Here is a 13,288-nt window from a genome sequence, read left to right on the forward strand (position 1 = left end):
ACAGCAACTGAACATGAGCCCAGCTGCACCCAGGTGGACAGGAAGGCCAGTGGCACCTGGTTTGTATCACAAATAGTGTGTCCAGCAGGCCTAGGGCAGTGCCCGTCCCTGTGCTGAGGCCCCTCAAGTCCTTTGTCCAGGTCTGGGCCCCTCAGTTCAAGAAGGACATTGAGAGGGGCTGGAGTGTGTCCAGGGAAGGGAACGGAGCTAGGAAAGGGCCTGAAGCACCAGGAGCGGCTGAGAGAGCTGGAAGGGCTCAGCCTGGAGAAAAGGAGGCTCGGAGGGGACCTTCCCACTCTCTGCAACTCCCTGACAGGACAGTGGAGCCAGGGAGGGGTCGGGCTCTGCTTCCAGGCAATAAAGGACAGGACAAGGGGAAACAGCCTCAAGCTGTGCCAGGGGAGGGTCAGGTTGGACATAAGGAGGAATTTCTTGTTGGAAAGGGTGGTCAGGCATTGGAAGGGGCTGCCCAGGGAGGTGGTGGAGTTGCCATCCCTGGAGGTGTCCAAGGAACTACTGGACGTGGCACTCAGCGCTCTGGGCTGGGTGACAAGGTGGGGATCGGCCACAGGCTAGACTCCATGGGCTGGGAGGGCTTTTCCAAACTCAATGATCTTGTGATTTCCCGGTGACACAGAACTGGGGCAGGGTCTGATGCACCTGAAGGCTGTGCTGTCATTCAGAGGGACCTGAACAGGTTAGAAAGTTGGGTGGAGAGAAACCTAAAGAGACCCAACGAGGGCAAGTGCAGGTCTTGCACCTGGGGAGGGATGACCCGAAGACCAGCACAGGTTGGGGATGACCTGCTACAGAGCAGTTCTGTGGAGAAAGACCTGGGAGTCCTGGTGGGAGACAAGCTGACCATGAGCTGGCAGGGGCCAGGAGAGACAATGAGATCCTGAGATGCATCAGGAAGAGCATGGCCAGCAGGTCAGGGATGAGATCCTGCCCCCCCTGCTGGGGCCACATAGGAATAGTGTGCCCAGTTCTGGGCTCCTTAGGACAAGAAAGACCAGGAGACACTAGAGAGGGTCCAGCAGAGGTCACAGAGATGATGAGGGGTCTGGAGCATCTCTCTGATGAGCAGAGACTGCCGGAGCTGGGCCTGGAGAAGACTGAGAGGGGATCCCATCAATCCACACCAATATCCCCGAGGGGTGTCAGAGGATGGTCTCAGATTCTGTTCAGCAGTGCCCAGTGACAGGACAAGGAGCAAGAGCCATGAACTCAAACAAAAGCTCCCCTCAGATGAGGCAGAACTTCTCTCCATGGAGGTGGCAGAGCCTGGAACAGCTGCCCAAGGAGGGTGTGGAGTCTCTCTGTCTGGAGACATCCCAAACCCACTGGACATATCCCTGTGTCACCTGCTTCAGGAGACCCTGCCTGGGCAGGGGGTTGGGCTGAGTGGTCTCCAGAGGTCCGTTCTAACCCCAAATATCCTGGGATTCTGTGAACTTGAAGAAACATTTCAGATGTTGAGTAATTCCCCCTAGTTGCTATATATCTGTGAATTTAAATCTGTCTAAACACACATCTTCAAGCTATGAAAAAAAGCATTGCTAGCCCCATATTCATTTCTATTTAGATAGTTCACTTTCAAGGTTCACTTCTTCCAAGCTCAAAAAAAGATCCCACTGTGCAGAACGTTAAGCAAAGGTGGCTGAGAGCCAGCGTGGATATAAAGGCCAACAGGATGTGCACTTCAAAGCCATGTGGAATGACATACCTGTGGTACCAGGCACTTCTTTTGCATAGAAGTCAGTAATCACCTGGAAAGCATGGCTGTATTCAAAATTGAGGTTTTGCATCCTTTCTATCCTAATTCTGTCATCCTGTAACCTGCAAATAAAAACCATGTGACTTTCAGTTTGTTATGCCCCCTTCATGAAGAACACTGAAGGTTACAAGGGTGCACTTTCCTTTGTCTTTCCTTTGTAAAGAATTGAATGGGTAAAGAATGAAGAGATGAGCTATTTAGGCGACTTGAGAACATTTCTAAGGGTGGTATGTTTTTTAAAATTATTCTTCTAACAATTGTAAAAGTGCAAATAAAAAAAAAAAAACCAAACAGCAACAGCGAGCAAGCCCAAAAGAGACTGCAAGAGGTTGTCTAGTATACCTGCAAGGCAGATACAAACACCATTTCGCTAATCAAAACAAGCATTTTCCTTACCTGTTTTTAAAGACTCATGTTGATTAAACAGTTAAATAATTCTCCTGTGCTAACTATTACCATATTTAATTATCCTTTACATTTAAAGATTTTGTTCCATGTAGTAAAACTTCTCACGTGAACTTACTTGAATTTTTCCTATATGCAGCTTAAATAAAGTATTCTGTCCTTTATTTCCTAACTATTTCAAGACCTTTCCTTGTGCTAAAGGACTTGATTTCTCTCAGTCCTTTAGCACTCCAGGCTGTTAAGGATGATATTACTGGCAACTCAGTCCTGCCAACATGTCCACAGTTCCTCCTAGCTTAACAGTGCCAGCAAACTTTGCAAGATGCAACTTTTCTAGACTGGCTACTCTTCCTAACTGCTCCTTGAAATTAAGATTGGATGCTGTGTTATCAATTCAATTTGTACAGCTGTTAATACAACATTAAACAGATACAGTGATTAAAAAGAAACAAAAAAAGAGGGCACACAGTGTCCCTGCCACCTGTAAGCACAATTACACAGCTACAGAATGAACACTGAAGCAGCAGCCAGTAGAAAGCTGCCAGTAAAAGACGTATATAAAACCTACTTGGCCTCAGAGTATCCACTCTCAAACCACCCCAGGACGTCAATTAACCAAGCCCTTTGAGCAGATTGGAATCATGCCAATGAGAGGGACTGTGTAGGTATTATAGGATGGAAGTTAATCAATATCCTTTTTGCAGGGCTTTCCAACCTCACAGGAACAAACAAGCAGACAGGTTTTCTGCATTACATTCTGCATGTTCCCACCTGAAAGGATTAATACATCTCTGAGGCTCAACTGATAAACAGGAGAGTTAATTTCCACCACATGTGTCAACCTAAGTGAGTCTTAGAGGTCCGACTTTTCTCAGCACATCCCAGATGATCCTTCCAGTGCCTTTGTTTTAACTGACTGATCCAATTAAGTTTTCAGTCTCTATACCCTCTGGGATTCCCCTCTCCCCAGCCCTCCTCAGAAGGAGCAAACATTTTAAATCAAGTGAAAAGACAACTGGCCCGTGTTCCTCAACCTCCAGTAACAATCAGCTGTTTTCTTGCCTGTGTTTCTTTACTTGCTCCAACCTCCACCAATAATCTGGTCTAACACATTCCTCCCTTTTGCTAAATTAGCATGTGTCCTCACTACAGCCACTTGAAAAAACACCACTTCAGCACTAAACTATTTATAATGTGCTGTATGGTACCTAGAGGTGAGCACAAACCTTTGGATCAACCCTAAAAGACAGCAGGGCTTTTCTGTGGACCATGTCTGAGCAGGGACTTGGCGAAATCTTTCTAAAACAGGATTTTATTTTTCATTTCTACCTCTTTATGTTTTAATAACACTAACTTCAGAAAAGCAAGGTTTAATAAGGTCTGCAGAGCTCATTTTTAAAACCAAAGTCAGAGGAGGATTTGGGGGAGTATTTCACAGGATGGTTCATACCACACCTGTCTGTTTATAAAGTAATGTTTCAAAATTAATTGGCGTGATTTTCTTTAATTCCTTTGTGTTTTTCTTCCATTTCATAACCAAATTTACCCAACTCCTTAGCATAAACTTTGGAAAATGATAGTTACAACAATAAACAATATAACTTGAGTGACCTCTTATAGTAGTATTTTGTTTGTCAACTGTATCAACGGGAAATAGTTGAAGTTAGAATTAAACAAATTCATTGATCTGCAAAAATCTTCACATATTTTAATATTTGTATTCTATATATGGCAATGTCAAATAACACTGTCTATCTGAAAGTTTGCATCTGATATTCTAAATAAAGTAAAAAAATAGGAAGTTATAGATCCAACATACGGAAAAATCTGAATTTTTATCAAGATGTACGAAAATAAAATTTTCTGCAGAAAGTTTTCATGTCTGTCCTTTGTGTTGCCAGATGATCACCCAAAGGCCATTTTCCTGATTATAGCCAGGATGAGATGTTCATGCTTATTTTATCTCTCCAGCTACCAATGCCTATTTAAATCAGAAGTCAATTTGCCATCAACTTTTGTAAACATCATTCTTGTCAGAACATCTACAATGAACTGCAGTTCAACTCATATTTTACTGATATCCTTTCTAGCAGTCTGAGAACAAGCAATCCCCACAATCCCATGCCACCAACAGGGTTGGTCAGGGATGAAACTCAGTTTCTCAAAGCTTTTCTACTTCCTTTGCCCAATTTCTCCAGCAACCACCCTTATCCGGATACTGAGTGAACAGAGAGGTTTCAGAGTTTCCAGCTGCCAGCTGATGGTACAAATGTACCCACAGAGCTCCTCATTAAAATTGGATTTGATGTCTCCCTTCACAAGGTGAATTATGGAAGTTGCTTCTAAGGATTATTATCAGACACAGTTAAGAACGTGACATCAGTGTGTCCATAAACAGATGCAAAAAGATCCTAAAATACACACATTTACACACTTTTGTGTACATAATGTAATATGTACATTCTAACCTATGCTGTTCGATGATTCTGTTACCGGAGGGACTAATTTATCTGTCACCCTGACAGGAAAGTGAAAAAGGACCAACATTGCTGGGTTTAATCCCTCTATTTATCTGACAGCTTGATGTATCCAGTTAAACACTTATTGCTTACCAAGTGCAGCAGGAAAGATATTTAAAAGAGATCACTCGGTTTGGGGGAGGGGAGAGGAATCTCTTAAGAAAAGCATTTATAAGAAATGCTAGAAGCTAAAAGAAAACAACATAAATAAAACTAATTTATAGAAACTGACTCAAGATATTTGAAAAATAATACAATCTTTTATTAAGAATGGGCTTGCATTAAGCACAAGAGCTAACTGTAGTGTTCTAAATAAAACAGGAGTTACTTCAGTACGGCTCTACAATTCACAACTAAACTGGCATAAAGTTCAGAAAGACTTCCTGAAAAAACAAACACATCCAAACTAAGTTTTCTTAAAGCTCAGGAAGTCTTCCTGAGGAATGCAAATAAATCCAGAAATTTACCTTTCAACTACTATCCTGCTGTGCCCATTCTGCTTTAGGACTACTCGAATGCAGGGGTGCAGGCATCAAAATATTACTATACAGCCCTGTATCATATAAGGATACAAGGACATGATGCAGAATTTGGGAAGCTCTCTGCTCCTAAAATTTAGTATGACATTCTTATTTCTGATGCTAAGCACAGATCTGAGAAGCACAAATAATTCATTTAGCTTTTCCTATACAGTTTATTCATAGAATCACAGAATCATAGAATCAGTTGGGTTGGAAGGGACCACTAAGATCATGAAGTCCAACCCTTGATCCAATATTGCTGTGGTCGCTAGACCATGGCACTAAGTGTCACATCCAGTCTCATCTTAAATACCACTAGGGACGGAGAATCCACCACCTCCCTGGGCAGCCCATTCCAATGTCTGATAACCCTCTCTGTAAAGAATTTTTTCCTAATATCCAACCTAAACCTCCCCTAGCAGAGCTTAAGACCATGCCCTCTTGTCTTACTGATAGCTGCCTGGGAGAAGAGACCAACCCCCACCTGGCTACAACCTCCTTTCAGGGAGTTGTAGAGAGTGAGGAGGTCTCCCCTGAGCCTCCTCTTCTCCAGGCTAAACAGCCCCAGCAACCTCAGCCTCTCCTCATAGGACTTGTGCTCGAGTCCCTTCACCAGCCTCATTGCTCTTCTCTGGACCTGCTCCAGCACCTCAATGTCCTTCCTGAACTGAGGGGCCCAGAACTGGACACAGCACTCCAGGTGTGGCCTCACCAGCACTGAGTACAGGGGAAGAATCACTTCCCTGGTCCTGCTGGCCACACTGTTCCTGATCCAGGCCAGGATGCCATTGGCCTTCTTGGCCACCTGGGCACACTGCTGGCTCATGTTCACCTTCCTGCAGTCCAAACTCCCAGGTCCCTTTCTGCCTGGCTGCTCTCCAGCCACTCTGTCCCCAGCCTGTAGGGCTGCAGGGGGGTGTTGTGGCCAAAGTGCAGGACCCAGCACTTGGCCTTGTTGAACCTCATCCCGTTGGAATCAGACCATCTCTCCGGTCTATCCAGGTCCTTCTGCAGAACCCTCCTGCCTTCCAGCAGATCAACACTCCCCCCCAGCTTGATGTCATCTGCAAATATGCTATTGGTACACTCTATCCCCTCATCCAGATCATCAATAAAGATATTAAACAGAACTAGGCCCTGGGGGACACCACTAGTGACCAGCCACCAACTGGATGCAGCCCCGTTCACCACCACTTCCTGGGCCCGGCCCTCCAGCCAGTTCCTAACCCAGCACAGAGTGCCCCTGTCCAAGCCATGGGCTGCAGCTTTTCCAGGAGTGTGCTGTGGGAGACGGTGTCAAAAGCTTTGCTGAAGTCCATGTAGACACATCCACAGCCTTCCCCTCATCCAACAGGTGGGTCACCTGCTCATAGAAGGAGATCAGGTTGGTCATACAGGACCTGCTGGTTAAATGGCTCAGTAACAATGAAGTGAGAAGACAGTGATGGTGACAGGACCAGAGAAGTCACTAAGGGGAAAGGTGCGAAAAGGTTGCCACCAGAAAGTTGTCCGAGCACGAGCTCCTGTCTCAGGCTTGTATCACAGTCCTCTCCCAACGCTCCACACCGCCAGAAGCTTTATTTCTGGCTATTTGCAGCTGCTCAGCAGTAAGATTCATCTCGCAGAGACTCTCACTGCCTGACCCTTCTGCCCCCTTCCCCTCCAAGTTTTCCTATTTTCCTTGCTTAACAACTGGACTTGGACTGTCAGCAAGGATCAGGGAGCAGAGCAGAACCACAATCCCACAGGAACCACTGGCAGAGCTCCAGGGGTCAGGCTCTGCAGCCCCACTCAAAGCAGGACCAGCACCAGAGGGATGATTCCACTAAACTGCACAAGTGCCTGTCACTGGTGTAACAAAGGCTGACTGAAATGGGAAGCAGGTTTAAGAGCAACTCCAGGGCCAGGCCAAAGTAAATTCTGAAACTACGAACTTCGAATTTTGGCTATGGGATGGAGCAGCCACAGCTGCCGGAGCTGCACCCTGAACTCCCAGAGCACAGCACAGGACAATGGCACAGCTCTCTGCTCACACAGCCAGAGACACAAAATGCAGCTGCTGTTGCTCCTCATGGAACCAGGGCGAGGAGCTGAGCCAGACCTTCCTTGGACAGGACACACACGTAGGGAACTGCTGTTCTCCAGAAAGTACAACAGGACTGATGCTAAGGGAAAAGTGATTTAACTCAGAGAAGCAATGTCAGGGTCAAAAATTAAGAGTGCCATCTATACAATTATTTGGAAAAGAAAGCAGAAGTGTAATCCAGGAATTATATCATCATTTTAATCTGATTTTGATATATTTTCTGCAGAAGCCACTTATGGACCATCCTGAAATATCTATTTCTACAAAAAGGATGACCTACTGCAAAACAGCGTTGAGTATGCTCATAAAAAACAAGTACTTTAGAAAATTTTATACTCTACCATAAGACATATACAGCAGTCACTTAATACTACTTTGAATTCTTCTTGAACATACTGATAATTGACTCTCAAAACTCCCCCTGAAATACAACTCTTCTTACCAAAAAGGCCCTGTAAAATAGTCTACATGACCAGATAACAGGATGACAGACAGAAAAACTGATCTCTGTATTACATATTATATAACTAAAAATATTATAACATTACCTTGCATCACTTAGGAAAAAAACAAGCCTTCAAGTGCTTAAAAAATTTTAGCAATAACTTAAATAATAGGAAGAGAGTGATTACTGCTAAAAGAAACTAAAAAATTCTGGACAGGCAGAGTAAAAGAAAAGATGACAGAATAGCCTTGAAATACAATTAGTTTTGAAACTCTAATACAAAAGAGTGGACTATCACCTTGTCCTAAATAGCAGTATTTTTACCATCTCTTCACTACCCCACAGCTCCATCAGCGTTTCACACACCTTCCACTGCTCTTTGTTTCAGGACAACACAAGTTGTCTGATCACACTGGTGCTGACTGACAGGAACACGAAACGTTCTCATTTTGAACAGCAGAAGCTTCAGAGCACAAAGCACTTTTCTCTCTCTCTCTTATAATATTTCTGCAAAGGCTTCCCACCTACAAGATCTTGCACTGAAGTCATAACCATTGTGTTTCTGTCAAATCACTGCCTACTGTCATTAACACTCACCATTACAATCCCTCTCTAGGATCAAGCTGATGGGGAAAAAAATTTGGTAGAATACATCCTATTCAAAGACACATCTTCCCAAGCAGCAGAAGTACCAGCCTAAATTCAGCTTGAACAAAGTCAAACTCAATGCTTAACAATATTTCCAACCATTTTAATCATCTCCCTTTCCTTTATACTGTGCCTGAGCAAAAATCTATACGTTATTTTTAGTTCCATGTATTTGAAATACCACTGTCCCTCAAAATATTCAAAGTTATCTGGATCATACACATACATATGCAAAACATTTAATGCTGTGTCCAAGAAAGAAAAGCGTTTCCTAGGTGAGGTTGTTTAATTAAAAATTAAAAGCAGATGGCTACAATACAACATAGTTCTGCAAAGAATCTTGAATTCAAGTTAATTACTTCTTTACAGAATTAAAGAGAACGTAAAAACAAAGCTAAATGCTGCAGGATGTATCAACCACAGAAAATCCACCATGGTTAGAAAGACAAGGAGCTCCTGGAGAGAATCCAGAAGAGGTCACAGAGATGATGAGGGGTCTGGAGCATCTCCCTGATGAGCAGAGACTGCCGGAGTTGGGCCTGGAGAAGACTGAGAGGGGATCCCATCAATCCACACCAATATCCCCAAGGGGTGGAGTCTCCCTGTCTGGAGACATCCCAAACCCACTGGACATATCCCTGTGTCACCTGCTCCAGGAGACCCTGCCTGGGCAGGGGGTTGGATGGGGTGATCTCCAGAGGTCCGTTCTAGCCCCAAATATCCTGGGATTCTGTTCTAAGGAGTGCTGCTGAAGTGTGAACTACATTTGTCCCGGTAATGGATAAAAGGGTATTCTACAAACACAGATCTACAGCATAAACAGGAAGTTGGATGGAATTCATCATCAGCTTATGAAACATCATTTCCAATGATTATATAAGAAATAATTGAGATGGTGACAGACAGAGTCCATCCATGCCTCTGTTGTAAATCAACGTGAGCTCACCTCCCACACTGCTACCACTGCTCTACCTGCCAAGAACTATCAGAAACATAATTCTTGTTCTTCAGTCAGCGTAAGAACTGCAATGGAAATTTACTGGGAGCACTGAACATCTAACACAGACCTCACTGAGAAAGCATATTGCCTCTGCAAGCTGGAAGGCCATACCTGTATTTTCCACTCATCAGTGCACTGAAATGATTTAATTTAAGGGCTCAGAAGAGGGGATCCAGCTCCTGTTCAGGCTCTTACACACTTTCCTGTGGTCTGCAAAGACACGGAGTCCCCACTGCTTGGATTTCAGCTTTGTGTAAGAGAGGCTTAGGACCTTTTATGATAAACAAACACACAGATACTGACAATGGAGCAAAAACAACTCACATGAGAGCCGCTAGTTGGGCTGGAGAGCTGTACTACAGGGGGAGAGAAAATGCAGAGGTCCGTCAGGGACAGCCTGAAGGAGAGGGAAGGCCAAGGAGCAGATGGTTGTACTTTCCACGCTGATGTCATGTGGGAATGGAAGAGCTGAAAGGCCTCCAGGAAGAATCTGTCCGTGCCTTGTCTGATTATAGACAGCAATATTCTGACCCCTGTCTGGAAACTGATCAGCACCCAGAATTAACAACACGCCCCGGGCTTGTGCTCACAACTGAAGAACACCTGACACTCCAAATAAACCAGAGGATACTGGAAATTTCCTCCTTTTGGTTTACTGGGAGTGCAGGTCACAGTTCAGAGCAGAAACAGTGGCCTAACATTTCTCCCATGCATTCCTCAGCCATGTCCTGTCAGAAGAAACTCACTGGTTCTCAAAGTGGTAGATGTCAACTAGAAACATACCTGAAAAAAACCTCCCATAACAAAACAAAAAACCCCCACAAAACCAAACCAAACCGACAAAAATTATAAGTCTCCACCCCACTGAATCCTCCTGATAAATACACTGCATGACCCTGTAGGATTACAGACCAACTTAAAAAAATTAATCAGAAAAAAAGGAAAGTCAAAATTAGCCCAGAGCATCTCAGTTTAATTTATATTTGAAAAGGAAAGTATGCACATTAGTGTGTTTTCAAGCTATGCTGATAGGTTATTACACCTGGCACACAGGCAGAAAACCTGTATTTGTTCTTAAATTCTTTGTTTAAAATACCACATTATTGTAAAAAGTTATAATAGAAAGGAGAAAAATTCCAAAATATTTCTGCAGGATTTGGGTAATTTTATCCAGATATTTTTGCGCAACACTTGATATTCCTAACTAATATTTTTGAAAGGTGGAAAATACATTCATCCAGGCTGCAGAGGAAAGGAAAACAGCATGGTGATTGTATTTCTTTATTAGGGGGCTAAAGCATATGTCAAATGAGGACAGACTAAGGAAACTGAATTTATTATGGAGAAAGTTGAGAAGGCATCTCCTACTACCTAAGGGGCATTTAGAAAAGTCTAGAGCAGATTCTGGTCAAAGGAGCACAATGAAAGGACAAAACCAAGCAGTCACAAGTTGCAAATTGTTCAAAATTCTGCACAGACTTCAGGAAAAAAACATTCTTTTCCATAAGACCATTTAAACACATAAGCAGGTAATACAGGGATGCTGGGGACTTCCCTTCCTTGAGGATTTTCTGAACTGGACAAACCTACATGAAACCAGAGCTCCAGAAAGCTCATCCAAGCCAAGTTTTTCCAAGATTCTGAGAAAAAAAAATATTTAAGAAACTGTGGAAGTTATTAAGAATAATTTAAAATGGTTGTAGCTTTAATTGCACGAATAAGAACAAGAACATATGGGTTGGCTTCACAGCCGCTGCTCCAGTAGTTTCTCCCATGCCATGAGACACCACAGGACATTAATTTACTGCTAATAACAACCCACTAACGAGCTCCAAAATGGATCTGACACTTGGGGTAACTGGTCCCAGTGTTGGTCTGTGCTCACATCGTGGCCTCAGGTAATCAGCTCCCAACAAAGGCTTTCTCACACATCTCAGGAACTCAAGATCTGTGCTTGGAGCACTGGATGCTCTTTGGAAAACCAAGGAACCTTCCATGAAGGAATTCTCTTAACATGTCTTCATCTAGAGGACTTCAAACATCTATCAGATAAGAGGTATCTCTTTCCCTTACCTATGGGCAAACTTTATCTGCAATAGGAAGGGAAGGACAAACCATTTAAGATCTTCCAGCCATTTGTAACAGCTGATGTCATCAGAGACCATAACAAAACCAACTATTAAGCATCGCCATCCTAAAAAACAAACCTACTTTTGAAGATGCTTCAATAATCAACGCAAGTTTGCCTTTGCACATGGTCTGTACCTTGCAAAGACTTTTAGGGCTTTTCCAAGGAAGATCCAGCTGGGTGTTGCTACAGTGCATTGTCTGTAATGATCTTACAACTTGATGTGGCTGAAAAATTGTGCTACCCATGATTTTCTTCCAAAAATATCTCCATCTGAGCTCTCCATCTATGACTAAAACAAAAATACTCCCAATTCCAAACTCAGAGAGACACCCACTGAGATGCTAAGTACAACAGGCAAAGTTCTGCTCTACCTCCACTCCTTTTTTCTTTGCTGTTACTAGAGTTATTCTTCTTCATTGTTGTCAAACCACAGCAGCACCTGGAATAAAACTTTTTAACTTGATCTTTCAGTCACCCAGTGAAAACAGGATGACACTGAAGATGGGGAGAGTGAGCTGAATATAACCACAAATCCTAGTAAGTATAAGTTCCTGATGAAGTAATTGGAATGACAGCCAAAAAAAAAGAGCAGGAATCTTTATTGTTACAGGTGGTAACATGGGAATTAATACTACTTTCATTCTGCACACCAAAACCAAAGGAAGCTTTGGGGGTTTGGTCATGTGCATTAATGGGATTGTTATTTTTAATAATTCTAACTCAAACAGAAATTTGGCTCTCATATATTAAAAAACAAACAAACAAACAAACAAAAAAACCAACAAGCCTGCAAATGGTAAACAAATGTTGAAATAAGGCTTCAAACCCCAAGAAGTCTGTGTTAATCCCCAGGGAGGCCAAACTCTGGTTTCTGGACAGAGAAAGAAGATGCTGATTTTGGTCATGATCTGCCTTGAACAATGAGAAGTACAGTACTGACACAAAATGTGGGTAGTTATATCGCCACTGCTTACAAGGCACGTCCAAAGGAGCACAGAGATTCTCCATGGCCAAGGGGACCTTTGCAGTTCCCACCCACCTCGCAAAAGGAAAACTGAAACATGGAATGGTTTCCTGAGGCCCTTCCTGTACCTGAGGAGAACAATTTCCAAGCTTGGAAATGAACACTCTAAAACTAATGGACAAAACACGTTCTTCCCATGCAAAAAAATTCTGCCTAAAGCCCAACAGCCTGCAGATACTGCTCACCCAACATGCCTGAAGTGAGGAAGTACCATTTAAATCTCACTGCTTAAGCAGAATTTGGCATCTCTCTCAGATAAAGAGCTTTACATGTTTTGTAATGATTTTAATACAGGCTACTGGACAGAAAAGGGGAAACAGCTGGCTGGTCAATTACACTTTTAATTAATGTTTCCTTTGATAAGCTGACACAGATTTAAGAATCCCTTAAATGTAATGAAATGAACTTGTAATTTTTCAACAAATTATTTCAGCCTTTTCTGTGAGATGTACAAGATGCTTAAACACAGTCACATTTATAACAGAGTAAATAAAAATAGTGTTAGTATTTATGCCCTCTATACACAAAATTTTCTTTTTACTGCCACATTTCTGAACTTTAGGAGTGGCACATTTTAACCATAAATGGCTACTTACCTTGATTTCCCATTCCATGAAAAGTTAAGACAAGTGAAAAAGAAGGGAAGTTGTCCTTCCCATGGTTTAATTCTGCATGCAACATACAGATGCTGTACAATATGTATTTTTCTTTCTTGTAAGGATTTACAATCAA

At 42.9% G+C, this 13,288-nt stretch overlaps 1 protein-coding gene across 5 annotated transcripts in view; it reads right to left on the minus strand.

Moving 5' to 3' along the window:
• MSH3 (mutS homolog 3) overlaps nucleotides 1-13,288 on the minus strand; it is a 90,750-nt gene that overhangs the window by 57,447 nt on the left and 20,015 nt on the right. For all 5 annotated transcript variants that reach the window (XM_039382106.1, XM_039382105.1, XM_039382104.1 and 2 more), the window contains exon 9: nucleotides 1,727-1,839. In XM_039382106.1, coding sequence (XP_039238040.1) covers nucleotides 1,727-1,839 — 113 coding nt within the window. The remainder of the gene's footprint in view (nucleotides 1-1,726; nucleotides 1,840-13,288) is intronic.

The sequence above is a fragment of the Pipra filicauda genome, unplaced genomic scaffold (genome assembly GCF_003945595.2).
Source record: "Pipra filicauda isolate LSUMZ 115617 unplaced genomic scaffold, ASM394559v2 scaffold256_size1097316_pilon, whole genome shotgun sequence".
In the NCBI taxonomy this organism is placed as follows: Eukaryota; Metazoa; Chordata; class Aves; order Passeriformes; family Pipridae; genus Pipra; species Pipra filicauda.